At 37.9% G+C, this 24,845-nt stretch overlaps 1 protein-coding gene across 1 annotated transcript in view; it reads left to right on the top strand.

The window, feature by feature from the left end:
- Positions 1-24,845, top strand: part of IL1RAPL1 (interleukin 1 receptor accessory protein like 1) — a 1,405,042-nt gene that overhangs the window by 1,343,532 nt on the left and 36,665 nt on the right. The window contains exons 7-8 of the mRNA XM_049871592.1: positions 4,375-4,507; positions 7,126-7,271. Of these exons, the coding sequence (XP_049727549.1) occupies positions 4,375-4,507; positions 7,126-7,271 (279 nt within the window). The remainder of the gene's footprint in view (positions 1-4,374; positions 4,508-7,125; positions 7,272-24,845) is intronic.

The following is a 24,845-nucleotide window of genomic DNA, read 5'->3' as shown; positions in this document are numbered from 1 at the left end:
TTCAACCATTTCAGGGGGTAGCATGTGATCAAGAACCAGTGGTACTGAAGTCGAAGCCGAACTGAAGGCATTGGAGAAAAACAAGACTCCAGGAATTGACAGAATACTAATTGAGATGTTTTAACAAATGGATGCAGGTGCTCACTCGTCTATGCCAAGAAATTTGGAAGACAGCTACCCGGCCAACCAACTGGAAGAGATCCATATCCATATAAGGGAATAGTATTCAGCCATAAAGGGAGATGAAGTTTTGAGTATTTATTACCTTTATTTTTAATATGATTTATTTAGTCTTATGTTTCTATAACTTAATATTTAATAATGGCTCATAGAACTTCTGAAGATTTAGTAATCAGCTCTTGCAAACTGGTTCAAGCTGACTCCAGCACACCACTGAAATAATATCTGAATGAGGAGCCTCTGCATTTGCATATACAAGATAGACTTGCCCTGCTGAGATAGGCTATAGACATGGAACCTTTAAATAATGAAGCTTTGCAAACAGGAAACAGGGGAAAATGCAAGTTCGGAAGACCTTAAGCAAGTTGTTAATTAATTTGAATTTATTTATTGAGTTCCTAATATATGCAAGACACTACTGGGTCCTGGTAATACCAAGGTAAATAAAGATGTAATTTCTGCCTTTGGGGAATGCATAGGCTAGTTGCTGGATTGGACATATAAGTAAACCAAAGTGTGCAAGGACTACACGATGCTAAAATACAGGTTATGTTCAAAGGGTTATGGGAGGAGAATGGACAGAGTGACTGACTATTCTTAGAACAGCCAGGTCAGTCTTTCAGAAGAGGTGCAATGTGAGCTGGGACTAATGGATAAAGAGTAGTATACTAGGTGGAAATGAGGAAAACTTAAAGCAAAGAATATAACATATTGTAAGGCATGAGGATATGAAATTAATCATGTATGGGCTAATCCTAAAACTCAGATGCTGAAAACCTGCTATGTAAACTGGCATGTCCTACTTCATGAGCTCAAGGTATAAATACAGTCACATGTCTTTTATTTCCCTAAGTAATTCCTATTAACCCCCTGTGCCCTTATTTGGTGGAAGCGCATCATCTCACCCTCATCTGCACCCTGCCCCATGAATTTCACTCAACTCCTGATTCTTTCTTCCTGCTTTCAAACCCAAGTTCCTGCACACTTGGACTCCAAGGTCGCAGCTCTCTACCTGACACTCATATGATTAGCCACGATTTCCCAAGCGAAAAGTAATGGCTGGATGCTTTTTTTCTCCCCAACGCTGAGGCCCATGAGTAGAGTCTCAGCCTAGACTTCCCTGGCCTTCTCTCGGGATTGACTGCACTGGGCTCCTAGTGTTCTTTCCTGCCAGCAGAATTATTCAAAAGAAGGACAGTGGTGCCTTTTGCTCATTCACACAAATTGGTATAAGGCAAGCCACTGAAAAAGCTCTTCACAAACCAGATTTCTGCTCAAGTTGACTTTCTATCCTGCCTGTATTAAGAAGCAGCCTGCAGATCCCCAATCTCTTTCTCTTTTTTGCTCTCATACATACACACCCACCCCTCCACCACACACACACACACAGAAATACACATAAAAAATAAAAATGTGTTTCTGTCTTATCAGGCTTCCTACTTAAATCTTTTTGCTTTAAAAGGCTCCCTATTATCATACTGATAAAAAGCGTGGTGATCTGTAGTCACTGCCATCCTATGCTTTATCCTTTCAGGAAATTCCGTGGCACTAATCTGATCTTTGCAGTGACTAGACCGTATGTGATCCTAAAGTATTGCAACATTCTCTATCTTCTTGATTCTTTCTGATCTAATCCCGGTTTTGCAGATACAGCGAGAGTGACTTTTTTAGAATGCAGATGTGATTATGTCAGTTCCTAACTTGAAACCTTTCCCTGGTTTCCCACTGTCTTTAAAAGGAAGTCCCAAATCCTCAACATGGCCTCATTAGAGCTCTATTCACTAGCCCCTCCTCCCTCCATGCACACACACACACACACACACACACACACACACACTTTAGCTTCAGCCAGTCTGAAGTTATTTTATCCAAAGTTTCCCTGCTTTCTCTCATGTGTGTTCTTTTCTCTCTGCCTGAGTACTCTTCTGTTCTTCCTCCCATTCCCTTTTCATTCTTTCATGAATTCCACTCCCAGACCCATGGCCCTCCCAGCCCAAGTCTGGATAAAATTCCACTAGGCACCCCCATAGCACCACGGCAGATATATCCAGTACTAACTAAACCTAGAGGTGAGACAGGTGTTCAAAGACCAAGTGAACAATGATGACTGAGCAAGCAAACTGCTTCTTATCTAGGTTCAAAAGCCATACTCAAGGTGTGGCCAACACTGGGCCTGCAGGTGAGAGAAGTGAAGAATTAGAAAAATGGAAAATCAGTTGATCTGGGAAGGTAGGAGGAGGACAAGAGAGATAAATTTAGATCCTGATGAGAGATTCAATTGGCCTCTCTGCTAAGGAATGTCAGGTTGAGATGAAAATGGCTTGATCATTGTTTATGAGGCCCCATGTTTAGTAGAGTTGTAATAGAAAATTAGGCAACCTCTGGAGATTTCTGAGTTCCAGTCATTAAGCCCCACCTAAAAACTAAAACTTGATTCCTTATGAGGCATATTGTGTAAATTATTGATATATACAATTTTTTAACTCTGTAATGTATGTCAATTCTGTTGGCACGTGATGTTAATCGTTATACATGTAGAATTTAAAGTTTACTGTTGAATTCATAACTACCCTAGCAATATAACAAGTAGTCCAGTTGCATAAAGACTAGAGTGCTCTTATAAGGAAGTAAAAGCAAATAATATTTCTCTAAAAATTGTTTTGTGCATATAAATCTCAACTGTGATCAAATAATATTGCCTTGACACTTTCCATAGAAATCTGCAGAGGATTTCTAATTAGTAAGATTGACATTTCGTTTATCCATTTTGTCAAGTAAATATTCTCCAGAGGAGGAGAGGATTCCATGTTAAAACATTCAGAAGATATTCACAAACAAAAAATTAATAATAAAGGAACCCACTTAGAAGCCCATTTTAACTCTTAAAAACTTGTGAGCATTTTTTGGTCTTGTTTTGTCTGGTCAACAATGATGACTATTATAAAGAATCAAAGGCTGTGAGGAAACTTTTACTTGGAGAACATGCAGACATGAGCAAAAACAAGGTAAAAAGAGAAGGATGTATCTTGCCATCTTACACATATTGAAAAAGCAATAATTTATACACTGACTATTCTTATACAGTGGCCATAATTAAAAGAATAAGAATAAGTTTATCCAGTAAAAATTTCCTTGTGGAACTTGGAGAACAGAGTTTATATCTAGGCGTATCCATGCCTGGGCTTCAAAAGAATGCATCCAAGTGCATTCTGCTTTTCTCTGGATTTGCATTGTAGAATCAACCATAAGCACAATTTCGGCAAATGGTCTCTATTAATTCATATCTGGCTCCACTTGGAGGAAGCAAGACCTTAAAACTAGCATGTGCTGGAATATTTCAGTTCTCTAATGTTGGTCAAGATTGGGAAAACCAGGTGCTTGCTAAATGACATCAACTCTCCATAAATCAACCTTTGCCTTCTGCAGGCATTAAATTTACTTCTACCTTTAAGTCAGGGACTTCTACTTACCTTTTTAAGTAATCAACCAATCTATTTACCATTAGGATGGTCTCTCCTGAGTAGCATATTGGAAGAAACTAATCTCCACAGCAATGTCATTGATTTTACTTCTAATGGAAACCCCATAAATGTATACACATGAGTTGTTTGTTTGTTTTTAAATGTGCTTTTCTACCTCAGCATGTGTTGGTTTTCTTAATTAAAATTTTATTCCTTATGAAGTAAAAAATATTTCAATAAAATTTTCTTGGGATCCTAGATTCACAGTTTCTTTTCTTTCCCAGCCAAATATTTTACTCTCATTTCCCACATTCAAGATTGAGAAACATCTTCTACTTGCCCTATAAAATCTTATAATTATCAACATTATGTACCCCCTGATATATTGCTTTATAAAGAGCATATCACCTCTCTGATATCCTCCCCTATAATATAGAACCTCAACCTAATCATGAGAAAACATCAGGCAAAGCTAAACTGAAGAGCATTCTACAACATAACTGACTGGTACTCTTCGAAACCTTCTAAGTAACTCTCATTCCATTAAACAAGCCTTGCTGTCAAAAATGCACATTCTATAAACTTGACAAAGATTGAAAATACCTGAAAAAATGTCCTTTTAAAGAGATGTTTCATTAAGTCAATGAAGTGATCAAAATGTTACCTGCCAATGTGCCTAAAATAAGTGTTTACAAGTAGTTTTATAACACATTTCCATCACTTCTCTCCACAGGCGACTCAGCTAATCTAACCTGCAGAGCTTTCTTTGGGTACAGCGGAGATGTCAGTCCCTTAATTTACTGGATGAAAGGAGAGAAGTTTATTGAAGATCTGGATGAAAATCGAGTGTGGGAAAGTGACATTAGGTAAATTTTTTTTCTTTTAACTTGTACAGTCAGAATTAACATTTGCTCTGTTAGAGAGTAGAAGGTTAGCTAAAAGAAAAGGAGGTGATGTTTTTTCTTAGTTTTTTGTTGTTGTTGTTGTTTGTCACTATTATAATAAAAATACTGCAATATTTAATGGCAAAGAGGCAAAACACTGTTAAGAGACTGACTGTGGAATTGCAAAACATCAATGCTATTTGCAAAGAACGTAAGAGGAATAAAGAAGCGTTTTCACTAAGGAATATACTGTGTGCGAGACAGACCAAAATACTGTAAAATATGGAAAATGTGACAGTGTGCCTTTTGTTTCTAAAAACTCTTTTTTTTTAATTGTTAAGAGGAAACACCGGCATGGTAATAGGACTCAACCAAACACAAGCTCTGTCATTTCCTCTTAAATGTTTTTACACATTTGAGCCAACAAGTAGACCATAAAGCGCTTGAGGGACGTGATGAAGGACATAAAAAATGTTCTCATCACCTTTCTTAGTCCAACTTTAAGGTCTAAATCTTTATACAGTGAAAATAACATCCAGAAAAAAAAACATTTAAAAATACCATTAATTTTGAGGGCATAATGCCTAAGCTCTTTTTTAAAAAATGCATTTATTTATTTATTTATTTATTTATTCACGGTATTTGAAGGAGTCCCTGGGTGGCACGACTGGATGAGTGCTGGACTACTAACCAAAACGCTGGTGGTTCAAATCCACTCAGAGGCGCCTTGGAAGGCAGGTCTGGAAATCTGCTTCCGAAAAGTCACAGCCTTGAAAACCCAGTGGAGCAGTTCTACTCTGTACACTTGGGGTTGCCGTGAATCGGAACTGACTACAGGGCAATTAACAACAACAAGGAATTTACTGATGAATAAAATTTTGTTTAGGCATAGACACTTATTTTTAATCATAATGTAAATAAGCAAGGATATTCATAATAATAACTGAGTTATAACAGAATCAAATTCTTGATCATTGTGAACATTCTCCTATCTAAAGGTTGCATCTTCTGGGTATATGTGAACATTTTAACCAAGGTTCCCCTCCTTAAATGTGTAGACCTTTAAAATTTTATCAAAGGTATAAGAAAAAATGTTCAATACCCAGAATCCATTGCTGTAGAGTTGATTCTGACTCATAGTGAACCTACAGGACAGAGTGGAACTGCCCCATAGGGTTTCCAAGGAGCAGCTGATGGACTCAAATTGCCAACCTTTTGGTTAGCCACTATAGCTAGCAGTAGCGCTTAAACACTGTGCCACCATGTTGTTCAATAGAAAATTAAGGTGTGCAAAACTGTCATATAAGATTACTTCAGCTGAGGTCTTTTTCCTGACAACAAATACAAGGGAATACCACTCCCTCCAGACCAGACAGACCCAGTGCCGTGGCATCGATTCCAACTCATAGCGACCCTACAGGACAGAGTAGAACTGCCCCATACAGCTTCCAAGGAGCACCTGGCGGATTCGAACTGCTGACCCTTTGGTCAGTAGCCGTAGCACTTAGCCACTACACCACCAGGGTTTCTACTCCCTAGAGTGCTCCAACTGGATTCTTGAAAGCCCAGATGGGCAATTCTCTGGTATGTAATAAAATGTTCCTTTGCCATTTTTCATATTTAGAACTTCACTATTATCTTTTACCCATAGATTTTGAAATGGTAAAATTAAAAAAAAAAAAAAGGGACCATAAACCTCCTTAGATTTTGAAATGGTAAAGTTAAAAAAAAAAAAAAGCGACCATAAACCTCCTTATTTTTTCTTCTTCTGGTTTTGTGTGTGCTCAAGGAAGGTTCTAGAAAGGTATTTGTCTTTCATTTGCTATTAGAAATTGTTGAGCAGAGAGGAGTTACCAAACAGGTGGGAGGGTGGAGATGAATACATTCAGAGCAGGGGAAATAGGGAAAAAAAGTTTTCCATTTGTTTTGATATTAGTAAAATCTCTGAGAGTGAGGGTAGTGAATTTTTACTATTAATTTTAAATGTCAGAATTAAACAGTTTATCAGAACACTTAGTCTAAAAACCAAAAAACCAAACCCATTGCCATCGAGTCGATTCCGACTCATAGCGACCCTATATTATTATTTCGCTTTTCTTTAAAAACAGGCAATTGGTTTTTATCATTAAAAAAAAAAAAAGGATGGCAAGTTACAACAAATGTCAAAATAGCTCAGAGACGTTCTTTTCTTTTTTTAATTTCTTTCTCTTTTTAAATTAACCTTGTATATAATTAGACCTTCAGCCTAAGACATTAGAATTTCCTCTCACCTTTACATTATATTTCTTCTTGAAGAGAAAGCAATTTGTAAACTTTTCTTCAAGGTCTCTCTCACCTCTTTGTTATGATAGTGTGATTGTCCTGCTAGGAGAGATAATTAACTGCAACTTCATTAGCATCTACAAAGACAAGCTTTCTTATTAGAAGTGAAGAAGAAAAGGGCATGATATAATTAAATTAAGATAGCATCAGTCCATAGTGAAATTTGAAGCCCAGATGCTCTAGGTATTTTTGCATCAGACTCATCTACATTTCTTTAATTTTCATGTATGTGTCTGTTTGTGTGGGGTTTTTTTGTTTTGTTTTGCTTTATATTTTAGAATTCTGAAGGAGCATCTTGGGGAACAAGAAGTTTCCATCTCATTAATTGTGGACTCCGTGGAAGAAGGTGACTTGGGAAATTACTCCTGTTATGTTGAAAATGGGAACGGGCGTCGGCATGCCAGCGTTCTCCTTCATAAACGAGGTGAGTGTAACCTTCTAAGCTTGAGTGGTCAACTGAACTGACAATGAGAAGGAAATCATTCGGAACCAAAAAAAAAAATCTGTTTTTCTACACAAATTTATCCTAAATAAAATATTCACTTTAGCATAAGGGCCATCAGGGCAGACAGCACAGTGGAGGTTGACTAGCTCAGGCTCTAGAATCAACTTCCACCCCAACTATTTAACCTTGGGCAAGTTACTTAACCTCCCTAAGTTTCAGACTCCCGATATACAGGAATGGGAAAAATAATAGTAAAAAAAAAAAATAACCTGCTCTTAAATATGTTGAAAGGATGAAAGAAGACAATAAATGTGAAGAGTTGGTACAGAGCCTGTACATGGGAAGTATTAGTTAAATGCTATTTATTATTATTAGAAATAGGCAAGTCAATTAAAATAACCTAAGTGGGTTTAAGTCAAAGATTATGTTTCTCATTGGAAGGTTTTTCCTTTAGTGTCAGAACTATGTCTAATGAATTCCCTATTGCAATATTTCTTGATTTTTTTTTTCCACCTTGGATAACTTTTACCTGTGTAACATCCTCTCACCATTAATAATAATTCATAAGTAAGTAAGATAAGTTGTGGCTGAATGCAATGTCTGCCACATTAACTCTGACTGCATAGCAGCCCTAACACCCTACACATGTGGTTAAAAGAAGTGCATGTGTGTGTGTATTAAAGAATAGGAATTAAATTGATATTAGAAATAAATGGTAAGATTTGAGCCACACTGTGTAGTTAGTGCAATTTTTCATGTACTAGAGAAAATATCTATATATTTCTCTACATTATGCTAAGTGAAAACTTTCTAGTCTTTGGAACAAGTACGCTCAATGTTCTCTTACTCAGCAAATTTACAATGATTTTAATTTCAAAGCACATGTATAATTCTAGACTCTTTGAGGTTGGAAAAGAAAGGGAACATTGAAGAGTGTTCCTCCTGCTTTACTGGGCAGCGAATTCCCTTTGAAGAGTATTACTAAAGACTATTAAAATAGATACCTTGTTGTCAAGGTGACTACAGTATTAGAATAGTCTATTTTGAGGGGAAGGATATGAACAGAAGGGAAAGTAAGCAGCAACTAACAATATGATTGTTTTTTTCATCAAGGGTAACATAGCTATTCAGTCAATGAAGGCATTTGGAGTGAAAATATTATACATATAAAAGGACAGTAATAGATTCTCAGGGTTGGCAGCAACTCAAGTGTTGTGTAATTAAACTACTCACCCTTCTACAACATCTTCTCCAAGTGGTCTTTCAGCTTATACTGGATTGCATTCCCTCTCAAGGGAGCCCATTCTATGTCTGGAAAAATTTAACTATTAGAAAGCATCCCCACTTCACTGTCTTCCTACCCACTGGCCCTAGTTCTACACTTTTTAACCCTGTTACCCAAGACAGCTCCACAAAACTTTGATGACAACTACCATGACCTGGTTAGGCCTTTAGTTGGCCAGTTTTAACCTCTTTTGCTCTTTTATTTATTCTTCACTTGTATGAATAAAATTCTTTCATGATTCTGGTCACTCACTTGAATATGCTCTAATTAAAGAGTCTGAATTATTCCTCAGAAAAGGAGGTAATTAGCTGGAGAGAAGATACAGAGCAAATCTAAAAATCTGTTGACTTGGACAATGTATATTTCCCTTTGGGAGAGGATGGAGTGACAGCTAGAGATCATAAGGACAGAGAAGAGAATGAATTGCATCAAAGGATACAGCTAGCTATTGTAGCTCTGTTTTGCAGACAGACACACATCCAGGAAGGGTGAAACACCCCCCCCTTCAGGCTAATTTTAGCACGTGTGGCCTAAGATTAAATTGCTCATAGCTTAAAGAGAAAAAAAAAAAACCTCCAGTTCTAGAAAAATAAATGACTGAGAAATCAAGGAAATTGTTTGAAAATCTATTCCAATAATGCCTGATTCCTCAAACATGAGGAAGAGAGTTGTGGCCTATGTTAGAGTGCTCTTCAATACCAAATCTTCCAAAAGGTTTTCAAATATATATTTATATCCACAGCATTTCATTCTTAGTAAAACAAAAACATTAAGAAACCAAAAGGAGTCCTTCAAAGTCATGTACTCAGAAAGTCCCCCTGAGTGTCTGCCTTCCTTTTAAGGGAGCTCCAGCAAATGAGCCATCAGTTCAGGAAGGCAGCAATGGGTGCAGTCTCCTGCCCTGGAGGGGTTCATAACCATGTGGCATGATCTACCACACTCACACTGGGGAAAAACAAAGGACTTTGATCCGCATATGTCATGACTGCAAGTTTACCTGCTGTGCGAGGTTCAAAAGGGCAGGACACAATACATGTGAGCAGATAGGTTTGGGTCTTTGAGTACAGAGTCCCTGAAAGAGTCAAGTTGCTGTCATACTAGCTCACTGAAGGTACTGGAATCTGCCACTGGTAATCGTATTTTTCTGCCATCAGTTCATAAATCCCTTAAGTTATCTCATAGGCCTTCAAAGCCTTCCTTTTAAAAACTTCTCTAGAGAGACATATTAAAACATTTAATGAATGGAGATCCTGTAAACCACAAACTGTCATTTCTTCTGACAGGTAAACTTGCCAGGACACATCTTTGCCAACGTTATCTGAGATTTTTTTTCTCCACTATTACACTTTGTTCAATATTGTTGACTTAATAAAAATTATTCTAGAGTCCTCCAGTGGGTGGTATGGATTCTTGGAGACATCATTCACATGTATCAAATGCATCTTCCTTAATGCTAAGGGGATACTACAATAAATAATTCCACTAGGATTGAGCTAGGCTGGATTCTAGATCAGGCTTTTATCTTTTAAAAAAAAAAGTTAATTCTACAAAAGCCATCTGAAAATTTACCAGGAAAGTTGTCCATAGAAAAACCTTGTTAGAGATCAATTCCTACAACCAGTGAAGGTACTTGGACAGTTGCAGTTTTGCCAGGCTTGCAGTATAGATATATTTTACTCACTCTACAGAGGACTACAATATGCAGTGAGAGAGATGAAGACTGAAGTGGGCACAGCCTAAGATATACCATCCCATGGAGCCATATTGGTCTATGACTTCTCTGCCCCTTACTCCTTTCTCTAGCCAGCAGCTTATATTCAGTCCAGTTTACCAGTTCCTGACCTGCAAACTTGAAAGTTGGATCCTGGCTTCAAATACAACAAAAGCAAAGATTTGACACATTAATTACTGGATTGTTTCTTGTTCCTGCTTCCGTTGCCCATACTTGCTCAAATTCCTTGTCTGGGACTCTCAGTCTTTTTACCCAGATGCCTTTGCTTGGATTTTTAATTGCTGTTGCCTGACTTGCCATGCATCAACACTGACCTTCAATTTTCCTCCAAAATCCTGGCCATTCCTTCTCGCTCCATTTTTTATTTTTTCCATTACTCTGATATAAAGGTCCCTAGGTGACACAAGGAGCCCTGGTAGTGTAATGATTAAGAGCTTGGCTGCTAATCGAAAAGGTTGGCAGTTCAAATTCACCAGGAGCTCCTTGGAAACCCTCTCCAGCAGTCCTACTCTGTCCTATAGGGCCGCTATGAGTCAGAACCAACTCAAAAGCACCTAACAATAACAACAACAATAACAGGTGACACCAATGGTTTGCACTTGATTACTAAACTAAAGGCTGGTGGTTCAAACCCACCCAACTGAGCCATGGAAGAAAGGATCTCGTTCCATAAATATTACAGCTGAGAAAACCCTATGACACAGGTCTACTCTGTAACACACGGGGTTGCCATGAGCCTGAATTGACTCAAGAGCAACTAACAACAACAACAACTCTGACACAAACAGTACTCCAGATGGGTACTTGAGCCTAGCCACTCCTTCACCCATCAAAAACCAAACTCGCTGCCACCGAGTCGATTCCTACTCATAGTGACCCTATAGGACAGAGTAGACCTGCCCCATAGAGTTTCCAAGGAACACCTGGTGGATTCAAACTGCTGACCTTTTGGTTAGCAGCCATAGTATTTAACCACTATGACACCACAGTTTCCCTGCACCCATCGGGCAGTTCTAAATTCCTTCACTGTGCACTGTGCCTTTCATCCACACTCTAACTGTGGATTACCTCAATGTGTAGACATATTTACTATCTGAAGGAAAGCAGTTTAATGGTCAAAGGCATGGACTTTGGAGCTCAGCTGTCTGTGCTTACTAACTGTGCTATCTTGGGCAAATCACTTAACCTCTGTGAACTTCAAATGTCTCTTCTATAAAATAACAAGTGTCTACCAAGAGAGCAGCTGTGAGGATTAAATGAATATATGTAAATATTTAGCAGAGTGTCTGACACATACTTTTACAAGTTGTCGTCCAGTCGACCTCATGTGTGTCAGAGTAGAACTGTTCCACAGGGTTTTCAATGGCTGATTTTTCAGAAGGAGATCACCAGACCTTTCTTCCAAGGCACTGCTGGGTAGACTTAAAGGCCAAGCACATTAACCGATGACACCACCTAGGGACTCCAACACATACTTAGCACCCAATAAACATTAGCAGCTATTATGTGATTTGTCTATTCCAAGTATGTAATATTCTGGGTAGAACAGGATCCAGTGTTCCATTAAAAACTCCCTGAATTCTACATCATCTTTCATTAAAATGGTCAGCTTTAGCTCTGGCAATTTTGTATCACTGATTCTGTATTTGACTTTATAATAGATTTGCTTTCAATTGAATGTGCTATCCTAAAAAAGAAATTTATTCATTCATTATTCATTTAATGATAATTGTTAAGAACCTACTATGTGTCTGGCATTGTGGGAGGCATCCATAAAAATAAATGCACAGGAAATAAGGACCAATATAATTTGGAATGCCATCATCTGCTTTCTTAATTACATGGATATTAAACATTCCCTACATAGATTTGTACTTCCGAGTGAATGCTTGGCTTTGAAACTGTCACATTAACAGAATATTCATTAACCACCCTCTTCTAAATGGTTATGTTTAGATATATCGATTACAATAATATGGCAATTCATTCATCACAAAGTAGTTTGGGAAGTGGCAAAGTATCTACCTGAGAGACCAGCACTAGTTAATAATGATAAACATCTAGGTTTTCCTCTATTCCCCCTCAAACCCATTTTACTCTCCCTCCAAAGAATGGAATCGATAGGAATTAGACTTGCTCAATGAACTCCCTAGTCCTCAGAATATCTTTAGTAATGTAATTAACGTGCACATCATTTAGGATGCATTGTTTTCAAGCAGGATGAGTTTAGACCCAGTGGACTCCTTATCCCACCTTGTAATGAATCATCTTTGTAATATATGCCCTCTCCTTGTTAGTATTTGCCTAGTGCATTTATTTTCTGAGAGATACAGTAAGACCATAGAACTGTTTAAAACCTCTCTAGGAGATGGCCATTGGACATTTTGGGCCACTGATTTCAGAATATGTAAAAACCAAACCATACCCAGACAACAAATTTCCCACCTTTATGTGTGTGGTATCTCCCTAGAAAGACAATGACCTACTAAAAACTGAGTTGGTGTCTATCAAAGAGTCACTTTTACTGGGTCTAAGCTTATGCAATGCCAAAACATTAAGGAACTTTTGTTACGCTGCTGCAGCATCCCCAAATCAGAGCCATCAGGTTTAACAAATTCTCACCTTGGATAATATTTGAGAGTTTACAGTCCAAACCTTCTTCTATTTTGTAACATTTTCCATGTTTCCCTGCCCCTCAGTTGTGTAAGACATCTTACTAGCCGATTCCAATTCTGTTTTGGATCTGGGTAACTAATGACAAAGCAAACAGACACACTTGAAGGCTATTATGAATGCCAGGAGCACAAATTGTCCAATGTTTGTGATTTTATACCTTTGAATTTCTTGATATGGACGTTCCAAAAAGTTTATTGTATGCCACCAAAATTGCAGGCAGGGAAATTAACTCTTTGAGCTGATGACCTCCTTAGACATAGGATATATGATTTAAGTGAGGCTAGAGGTTGGAAACCCTAGTGGTGGAGTGGCTAAGAGCTACGGCTGCTAACCAAAAGGTCAGCAGTTCGAATCCACCAGGTGCTTGTTAGAAACTCTATGGGGTAGTTCTTCTCTGTCCTATAAGGTCACCATCACTCGACGGCTGTGGGTTTGTTTTTGTTTTTTGGTTAAAGCAAGGTTATTTTTGCCTCAACAATACAATACCTTTTCAAAGGCCTGTTGATCCCAGCTTTTGCTTTTAGCCATTTTGGTCATTCAGTTTTCTTCTGCGTGAACAAAGACATTCAAGCAGCATGTTTGGTAGGAAAGAAAAGGACCGCTGCTTACTGATGATTAATAAATGAAAAGAAAATGATCCTGAACAAAAACCAGTATCAGAAGCCAAGAATGATAAACCCTTCAGTTTTTATCATTTCTGTTGAACTAATCATGTGGGACAAAGCTCTTAGTATTAATCATATGTGGTCATAGTTATGAGAAGTCTTTTATTTTATTGAATAAAAGACTTATTTACACTTATTTCCCCAACTAGATTTTAAATTCTTGATAAAGATCTTCAACCTGAACTTGACTCAAAGTACCCAACTCATTTAGAAAATGTGATGAATGGAATAAGGAAACTTATTCTGAGTGATATAAACATTATTATCTACATCAAGTTTTCTCAGTCTTGACACTATTGACATTTTGGGCAGGGTTTTTTTTTTTTTTTTTTTTTTTAATCTTTACTGAGGAGTCCCTGGGTGGCACAAAGAGTTAACCACTTGACTTTATTCAAAATATTGGCAATTCAAACCCATCAGAGGTGCCTCAGAAGAAAGGCCTGGTGGTCTACCTCCGAAAGGTCACAGCTTTGAAACCCCTATGGAGCAGTTCTACCCTGCACACATGTGGTGGGAGGGTGCCTTGGGCATTGTAGGATGTGTAGCAGCATCTCTGGCCTCTACCCGCTAGATGCCAGTAGCCCCGCTCCCCCAGTTGTGACAACCAAAGATGTCTCCAGATAGTGCCAAATATTCCCGGGATGGGGGTGGAGGGAGGCAAATCATCTTTGGTTGAGAACCCTGGACCTACCTACAGTATGGATATAAGAAACCCCATCCCCTCATGGAAATTATTTCAGCACCTGAGCTACTTGAAGTAGAGAAAGTTAACACAGGAACAGGTATTTTCATCTTGAAAACCCTCGAAGATTTTATGGGAGGTGTTTGGGAGGTCAACAGAAAGGGTGGTCCTTGTACCATAAAACCAAAAAAAAAAAAAAAAACTCGCTGCCGTTGAGTCAATTCCAACTCATAGCGACCCTATAGGACAGAGTAGAACTGCCCCATAGGGCTTCCAAAGAGCAGCTGGTGGATTCAAACTGCCAACCTTCTGGTTAGCAGCCTGAGATGCTTGTGCTTCAACTCAATCCTTGGAGGATCATCTGGACACCCCTCCCAGCCCAGTGCCGTCGAGTCAGTTCCGACTCATAGCGACCCTATAGGACAGAGTAGAACTGCCCCACAGAGTTTTCAAGGAGCGCCTGGCGGATTTGAACTGCCAACCCTTTGATTAGCAGCCGTAGCACTTAACCACTATGCCATCAGGGGTTTCAAAGACCAGTGTTTCTCAAACTTTACAGTATATACAAATCTCCCAGGGAATTTGTTAAAAAGCAATTAGAATTCAATAGTCTGTAGTGGGACTTGAGGTTTGAATTTCAAACAAGTGCCTTATTGATGTTGATGCTGCTAGTCTGTGAACCACATTTGGAGTAGGAAAGCCCTAGCCTAGACCATAAATCTTCTGCTAAACTTGGTAGCATCTAATAGGTAAAGAACGACTACCTCTCTTGAGCTTACTGTTTCCTTGAGTGAAAAATGAAAGCAGAGTGGAGCCAGTCAGTGGGACTAATTCCAACTAATTGCCTAATCCTTTTTACTTGTTCAACACCTTTGAACCTATTTGAACATTAGTACATTGCTTTCACACTCTACTCTTAATGAGGTTACTTGCCTCACGTTTTCAATAACATTGTGCTTTGTAGAACACATTCACTACCCGGAGAGACATCTGAGAGCGCACTTGCTTCAAGTGTTAAAATAATTAACCTCTTAAATGAAGAGGGCCCTCATTGTTGAACACAACTCCTAGTATCCCATTTTTCAAAAAGGAATTACTCTTAAGAATGTCTCAACAACGTATATATATTTAAGCCCTTGCAAATTGGCTATAGCTGGTGTTCAGCCTATGCAAATAGCAATTACTAAGGAGGAACAAGATACATGGTGGGCAGTAAATACTGCTAATTTTCTGTTTTGAGCGCTTAACATTCAGCTAAATTTCAATTACATATAGTAATGAAGTACGGACATAGAATGGGAATGGAACCTCCACATACTATTGGTCAATGATATGGCTGTCAAACAGGCAAGGGGAAAGAAAAGGCGCTGTAGAAGAAACTGGATAAACAGCTCCTCCGTGCTCAAAAGTGCAATTTAACAGGCATCAGTCTAGCTTCTAACAAAGGCTATAAAACACAAGTAAACCTAGGTGAGGGCAGAGGGAGTTCGCTAGAACTCAGATCTTTGTGGTGGAAAATGAAGAACAGGCAGTTTAAGAAAAATGATCCAGTCTAACACATTTGCAGGAAGCTCGCTGGAATCATCTAGCCCCCACACAGCACAATCCCACATGTGTGGTCAGATATCACGAACAAGAAAGCATATTCATGGCTACCACCTACCAACACACCACTCACTCTTCCTTCTTAGAACCACCTTCCTATTCTCCTTTCTAGATTAAAACAGCCTCTTTACTGATGATGTTTCATATCCCTCCCTCTTGAGATCTCACTTGCCCGCAGGTTGCTTAAAGGAAATGATTCATATAGTATCGTTGCGTTAAAAAGCGACAAATCATTGCTATTCGACAAATATGTATTGAGTGCCAGCTATGGGCGAAGTACTGTGTTAAGTGTCCTTAGTAGTTGAGTCACTGCTGCCAGAGCGTTGTCTACCACCATCCTGGAGTATTAAAGCAGCATTTTGGGGGAGAGAGAGATGGCTGTGTATTTTTATGGCTGTTGTTGAATTCCACTGAGTGAATTCAGCAGCAATTGAGAAATGGCACAACTGGGTCATAAAATGCAAGGTATAACATTTAATAGCAGTTCCTGTATATTGAACTTTGACAACCAGGTCAGTAAAGTAAGAAATTAGACATGACACATAAAAAATGCTAACTACTCTCTCAGGTCATATAGTAGGGAAAAAAAATGGGTTGATTTCCAATAGATTACCATGGTAACTTGTATTAGATTTTAGTGTTTAGAATTACATTTACCATCTGTAAGAAATATGTTCACTATTTGTCTCTACTTTTGGGGCATGCAGGCTATCTTTAGCATGTGTTTTATGAAGAATAATTTATCTGGAGGTTGATTTTCCTAAATTAAAAAATTAAAAGCAGACATTTAATTGCTATTAAAGTAGATTTTATTTTTAATTCATAAAAAAATCCAGTGGTATATTTACAAAAGTACAAAAAGGCCATTTTAGAAACCATCCAAGAGTCATTACCATTAATTGAAATTTGATATGAATGAGGATTGACTGAAAAGAAATTACAGATTGTAATAAGAAAAGAGACGGTTACTTGAGAGTGTTTTGTTCTTTACTCTTGTGTATAACTTGGAGCAAGTCTCTTTGCATCATTGTTTGCACATATTTATCATTTGTGAAATAATTGCCCCTAAGCCCCAGAGCAGTAATGTTATAAGAACGTATTAGACCTTGGGTGACTAATAATAAGTATTAGAACATTTGGCAGGTTTTACAGATTCTTGGAATTTTAAGTCACCGTGGCTCATTTTGCCAGTCTTCAAAGTGAAATGAAGTGTTGACTCTTCCAACAGATTTTCTTATGGTTTAAGGATTTGTAAAGTCAATTCAGATCCTTAGATGACAAGTTTTTATAACTGCAAAATAGAAATTGCAATTCCTTATGATATGCGACTGCAGTTCAAAGTACTGACTAGTAATGGTTGCCAAATGCACGCAAACTCAAATGGAAGAGGCCATTATCAAAGCCTGAAAGAATGAAAGGTAAATTGACTGACTTAAGTCAGTTTGGAATTCTGATTCTAGTACGTAACGTAAAATGAACATGACTAGAAATGCATTTCTACTATCCTACAATATCAAGGGGAACCCTGGTGGTGTAGTGGTTAAGAGCTTGACTGCTAACCAAAAGGCCAGCACTTTGAATCCACCAGCCACTCCTTGGAAACCCTATGGGGGCAGTTCTACTCTGTCCTATAGGGTCACTATAGTTGGAATCAACTCAACAGCAATGGGTTTTTTTTGTTTGTTTGTTTTTGTTTTTTGTTTTTTTGCTTTACCATATCAAGGTAACAGCTTACAACTGCTTAGGTGCAGTTTTAATTCTCCCAAAACAAACAAATTTGTCTATACCATTGAAATATCTCAGTATTAAAAGTAACATTGAAGAACATATTAAAAATATCGCTGTCTTTTTAAATAGCATGTTGTCACTGGCAACTCAGGAGTCACATAAAAATTGGTTGTACTAAAATATATTGCAACTATTGACTATCACATACCAATTTACTTTCCTCATCTATAAAACAGTGTAATTAACCTAAGTGACATTTGAAATCCATACCTTCACTAAAATTGGATTACGTTTTAATCTATCTTGTGAGTGAATATTTGTCAACTTGCCAAAAATGATTATTAGTTATGTAGAGCAGTACTACATAGTGATGTTAAATAATTCCTGCTAGACTGGTCTTGCCGGACCAGGCATCTATAAATGATATATGGGTAAACAGATATTGGATAAATAATGAATTATGGTAAAGAGTCCACCATGAGGACTGTTAGCAGAACACCGTTTGGAAACCACCTTGGACAACTCCATTCCAGAGTAGAAGGAAAAATATAAGCTACTTTGGAGTATTAGCACTGAAAGCTATAGATCACTTGCCTATTCCAGGTCACACAAAAACCTAATACATTATAAAGAGATAAATAAAAAATATTTCATTAAAGTATTAATGATGGTTTTCGTAGGGCATTGTAATTCCATTTGGCCTTTAATTTCTTATTATTTGTATACATTTTTCAAGTTCTTTACAATAAGCATGTTTTGTAAAGTCAGGGAAAAAAAGGTGAGAAAAATAAATCTACTTTGATACAGCCACTGAATATTTTTAAAAGGCTTACAGGAAACCTATCATTAATCTGTTTGCTATAAAATCAAGTTATTTACACATATTTAAAACTTATTGAAACCTGCTTGCTTGAGTGTACACCCTTGCTCCCACTTTATGTCTGTCTCTATTGGAAACCAGTGCATTTTAGCAGATACATTTTACCTCCACATTATTTTCTCAAACCACTGCTAATTTTCAAGCACTGAAAACTACTGCATAGTGTGAGACAACAAGATACTGCCAGGGCCCTGTTACTGTCATATTGGTAACAGATAATTCATTATTGAGGACAGGCCCTTCATGGATTCCAATTACAGAGGCCGCTAAACGATATAAGCCACTGACGTTGTTCTCAACTTTGTCAAGGCTTAAGGAGCCATTTACCATTCTCTTAGAAGGAATCAGGTAATGGTAGGTTCTGCTATTGGTGGTTCCCGAAACATGTCTATTTCTCCGTAGATTGTTAATAGGAGAAGAATTTTTAATAAATTCTTGACTAGTATCTCTTTACAAAATGAGAGAACAAGGCAACTTCACTGCTATTCTCAGCATTTTTATGTATTCAGAAAACAAAGAGTGATCACAAAGATTCAAGAGAGATGAGAAATGGAATTTTCTGTTACTCCCATTGAGGGAAATGAACCAGCGTATGGTTTTATTATTGTTTTGCCTTACTGGTATCTCTTTCTGTGGAATCACCAAGATTTTGAATGAAAGTTGTCTCATAAGAGAAATCCTTAACAACAGCTTTTGCTGAACACACTTTATTCTAACGCTTTTAATAATTAGGAAATACATTATATGTCTAATGGAAGAAAATTATAATAACATAAAATTTTGAAGCCTATCATATTACCCCATTTTGTATATTGTAGGCAACTCAATCAGCTTTTACATGTGGAAAATATTTTATAAATCTATTTCCCTTGACTGCTTGTACTACAAATTATCATACTACTTCTTTTCTTTTTAGAAGAGCTCAATAATTCTGAGGAGAGAAACACTGGCTCCTTCTATTGGTTATCTAAGCAGTCCAGATGTTTTGGGTTCTTTGGCCAATCCCAAGCATTCCCAACAGAAGACCACATTGTTCTAACTGGGACCGTATATCCTCTGGTGGAGGATTGCTTTCAGGATAAACACTGTTTCCCTTGGCAAAAAGGAGTAAAATGGCAATGCCACCTTCACTCTGACAATTTTCTCTCAAGAGACGTTTTGTAACATTCCATCTGTGCCTGTCTATTTGTATGACATGTTGAGAAGGAAATCCTAGTAAAGGGGAGGTAAATACTTTTTTCTTCTAAGAGGTTTTCTTTTAGGCATCAGTGAAGTATGACACCTTGATATACAATAGCCCTGTCTTCTAAGCTGGTCACCTGAGGCCATTTTTGCTCTTTATTATAGTAGTGTCTTCCTTCTTTGTCTGGTTTTTCTCCATCGCACTCAATCTTATGTGATCTGAGATGAAGGAAGCCCCATCTGAATACTTTGTAGGTTTGTATGTGTGTGCATATACGTAATAGTCTGTGTACATGCCACCTTATGCTCTTTAGATAGACCTGTTTCACTCTTTTATAATCCAAAGGGGAAATGCTTTCTGCAAGAAAGCTCTGTCTGTGATAGTAACTCTACATTGTAATTTTTGAAAATATATGTCAATTTTCCCCTAAAGAGAATCATCGTCCTGTTGTTCTGACCTAATTTTTGGAAATGTAGCTTAATTGGTTCCTTGAATCCCTTAAACAAATATTTTTTGACAAGGCACATGCTATTTGCTTTGAAAATAAAAAGAGAAAAATGGCATGTTCTGACTGAGAAATCAAAACATATCCTATCATCGCCCATCACATCATTCTTTCACTTTCCCTGTATTTTAGACCAAATTAATTGCCAAAAACCTTACAAACATTGTCTTGTACTATACCAAACAGTGACTGAATCCTACCCTCAACACTCCCCAACAGAAACATACAAATGCATACACGCACAAACACTCGGAGTGACTTGCTCACCTGGCCCCTGGTTATTAAACCTACAATATGGCATTTCTTATACCCATATAAAAGAAGCTTAGCACCAAAAAAGAAAAAAAAAATCATTGCTGTTGAATTGGTTCCAACTCATACCAACTTTGCAGGACAGAGTAGAACTGCCCCATAGGGTTTCCAAGGCGCAGCTGGTGGATTCAAATGGCCAACCTTTTGGTTTGGCCACCAGGGCTCCAAAGGCTTAGCACAGTGACACTTAAATATTCAATAAATATTATTAGCTATTTATTATGCTTACATGCCTGGCTCTGCAACTAGATATGAGCCCCTTTAAGGCAAATGCATATTTCATCCATCATTTTATCTCCAGAACTCAAAGCACTACACCTAATACATACCAACCAGTTGCTATCTTAATTATCTAGTGCTGCTATAACAGAAATACCACAAGTGGATGGCTGTAACAGATAGAAGTTTATTCTCTCACAGTCTAGTAAGCTAGAAGTCTGAATTCAGAGTGCCAGCTCCAGGGGAAGGCTTTCTCTGTTGGCTCTGGAGAAGGGCCGTTGTCATCAATCTTCCCTTGGTCTAGGAGCTTCTCCATGCAGGAACCCCAGGTCCAAAGGACACACTCTGCTCCCGGTGCTGCTTTCTTGGTGGTATAAGGTCCCCCTGTCTCTCTGCTCACTTCTCTCTTTTATGTCTCAAAAGAAACTGACCCAAGATACAACCTAATCCTGTAGATTGAGTCCTTCCTCATTAACATAACTGCCTCTAATCCTGCCTCATTAACATCATAGAGGTAGGATTTACAAGTCATAGGAAAATCACCTCAGATGACAAAATGGTGTACAATCATGCAATACTGGGAATCATGACCCAGCCAAACTGACATACATTTTGGGGGGACACAGTTCAATCCATAACAGTTGCCATAGAGTCGATTCCAATTTATGGCAACCCCATGTGTGTCAGAGTAGAACTGAGATCCGTACAGTTTTCAACTACTGATTTTTGGAAGCATATCACCAGGCCTTTCTTCTGAGGCACCTCTGGGTGAGTTTGAACCTCCAACCTTTTGGTTAGTAGCCAAGCACATTAACTAATTGTACCACCCAGGACTCCCAACACCTGATACATAGAAGGTACTTACTAAACAAACAAGTGAACAAGATAAATGAATGAATGAAAGAGTGAAAAGAAAAAGTTGAACAGCAATATCAAAGATGTAAAGCAGCACATCACTGATTTCCAAATGCCCAGCAATACCAGCTTTCCTGGTTCTGTAAGGTTATACAAGACTGTATTGTCACTAGATTTATAAATGAAAGAGCATATTTTAATCTGTACTATAAAGTTGACCATGTTTCTATAGATTTAAGCTTTATGATTAAATTACTGGAATGGATATAAATAATTATGCCCCCATCAGTTGCTTGAGCTTCATGATACACTGACTGGAAAAATAGCTCATAGAGATATTCTCAGATTTGTAGAGAATAAAAATCTAACTTTTTATTAGGGAATTAGGTTTGTTCTTAGCCATCCAGTCATTTATTTATTCAACAAATATTCACTGAGCCCCTGTACTATATGTATCAGCCAGTCTTCAAGGCACTTGGGATAGATCAGTGAAAGATATAGACAAAGTAGACAACAGTAACAAAAAACTTGCCCTTACAGTCCTCACCTGTGCCAGGATCCCAGCGCTTCAAAGGAAGAACAGTGGCACACTCCCCTGGTCCCATCAGGTGATTCTCTGAATGTCTTCCACGTCTGTAACCTGAGCAGGGATTTCTACCACTTGAGCAATTGTAATTTTCCTTTCACTTCCTGAATAAAGTGTATGTTTTGAGATGGGGAAAAAAAAACTTGCCCTTATGGAATCTGCATTTAAGTGGGAGAAGATAGACAATAAACAATAATAAACTTACTGATAAATAAATTCAATACTATGTTATACAGTAAGAAATGCTATAGGAAAAAAGAACAGAGAAAGAGAAGTGGATGCAAGTGCAGGTATGGGGTTGTGACTGGAAATGAGTGGTCAGTGGACCAAATTGAGAAGTTGCTTTATGAGTAAAGACTCGAAGAAGGTGAGGGAGGAAACAGCTCAAGCAAAGATACTAAGGTAAAGCAATAGTTTATAATGTAAAACCATAACCAAAACTGTGATATAATGCAGTATATTGTTGTCGCTGTGTGCTATCTAGTCGATTTCCACTCATAGCAACCCCATGTGACAGAGTAGAACTGCCCCATAGAGTTTTGTAGGCTGTAATCTTTATGGGAACAGATCACCAGATCTTTCTCCCATGAAGTGGCTAGTGGGTTCAAACCACCAACTTTGATAATGCAGTGTAGCAAGTGACAGTAAAAGCTACAGGAAACATGTGTTCTGAGGAAGGCAAATAACTTTTAGTTGGAAAAGCTTCATCGAAAGTATAGGTTCTATCGGGAAACATCTAGCTCAATTGGTAGGTATAACATAGTTCATAAAGAAAATGTTCCACAGACTTTGACGAGTAGCATCTGGGATTTTAAAAGCCCGTGAGTGGACATCTAAGCTACTCCACTGGTCTCACTCCTTTGGGAGCAAGGGAGAATGAAGAAAACTAAAGATACAAGGGAAAAGATTAGTCCAAAGGACTGATGGACCACAACTACCACGGCCTGCACTAGACAGAGTCCCGTACAATCAGGTGGTGCCTGGTTACCACCACTGACTGCTCTGATGGGAATCAACAATAGAGGGTCCTGGACAGAGCTGAAGAAAAATGTAGAACAAAATTCTAATGCACAAAAAAAGACCAGATTTGCTGGTCTGACAAGGACTGGAGAAACCCCAAGAGTATGGGCCTCGGACACCCTTTTAGCTCAGTAATGAAGTCACTTCCAAGGTTCACCTATCAGCCAAAGATTAGACAGGCTCATAAAACAAAATGAGACTAAAGGGGCACACCAGCCCAGGGACAAGGACTGGTTGGCAGGAGGGGACAGGAAAGCTGGTAATAGGGAACTCAAGTTTGAGAAGGGAGGGTATCGACATGTCATGGGGTTGTTAACCAATGTCACAAAACAATATGTGTACTGTTTAATGAGAAGCTAGCTTGTTCTGTAAACCTTCATCTAAAGCTTAAAAAAAAAAAAAAAAAGCGTAGATTCTAGCCTCAGCCTTGCAGGATTGACAGTGTTTTTATAAACAGTAAGGGGAGGTGCTAGGTGGATACAGAATTGGGAAAAACAAATGTCAAATTCAGTTCATGTTGGAGGGATGATTATGACTGGAGGTTAGTTAGTTGCTTCAATTAAAGGAGTGATAGATCTTGAATGCCAGTATAAGGGATTTGGACTTTCTTGCGTGGACAATGTAGAAAATCCCAAAAGGAAGAAGTATATTCAGAAGAATAAACTGAAAGCTTTGTGAAGGGTAGATTAGAATAGTCGTAAATAATAAAGTTTTAATCCAACAGTAATCAACCAAATATGCATTGTAATTACAATAACACTTGATATAACATGATCTTACCATTTAACTTGTCTTTTAGTTTTTAACTTTATATTTTGAAATAGAAATTGCAAGACTAGTACAATAAATTCTCATATATCTCTCTACCTAGATTGGCCAATTATTAACATTTTGCCATATTTGCTTTATCTCTTTCTACAGACAGGTAGATAAATAGATCGATCTATACTATGTATACAAACACACAAGAACATACAGCTGAACAACATGAAAGTAAATTGCAGACATCGTAACTACATACTTCAGGGTGAATCTCCTAAAAACAAGGATATTTCTTACATAATTTGAGTACATTTAATCAAATTGAGGAAATTTCAAAATGACAGAATGCTATTATTTAATATACAGTCTATATTGAAATTTTAAAAATCGTCCCAATAATACCCTTCATATCATATTTCCTATCCAGGACCACGCAATGCTTTTAGTTGTTAAATCTCTTAATCCCCTTTAATCCGGAATGGCTCCTCAACCTTTCTTTGTCTTAAATGACATTAGCATTTTTGAAAAGGAAACCAGCTTTTTGTTTTCTAGCATATACCCTCAGTTTGGGTTTGTCTAATATGTCCTCATGTTTTGGATATTTACATGTTTCTGACTGGAATCCTACATAAATGGTATTGTGCCTTTTTAGTGTAGCACATCAGAGGGCACACGTGATATCAATTTGTCCCATTACTGGTGATGTTCACTTTAATAGCTTTGTTAAATGGTGTCCATGTTCCCTTTAGTCATTAATAAGTAATCTGTGGGGAGGTACCTTGAGATAGTGTGAATATGCTACCTCATCAATTCTTCACCCAATAATGTTAGCATCCATTATTAATTATTGCCTGAATC

Source organism: Elephas maximus, chromosome X (genome assembly GCF_024166365.1).
Source record: "Elephas maximus indicus isolate mEleMax1 chromosome X, mEleMax1 primary haplotype, whole genome shotgun sequence".
Lineage (NCBI taxonomy): Eukaryota > Metazoa > Chordata > Mammalia > Proboscidea > Elephantidae > Elephas > Elephas maximus.
The sequence above is the reverse complement of the archived record's forward strand: the minus strand, read 5'-3'. Positions and strand labels throughout refer to the sequence as shown.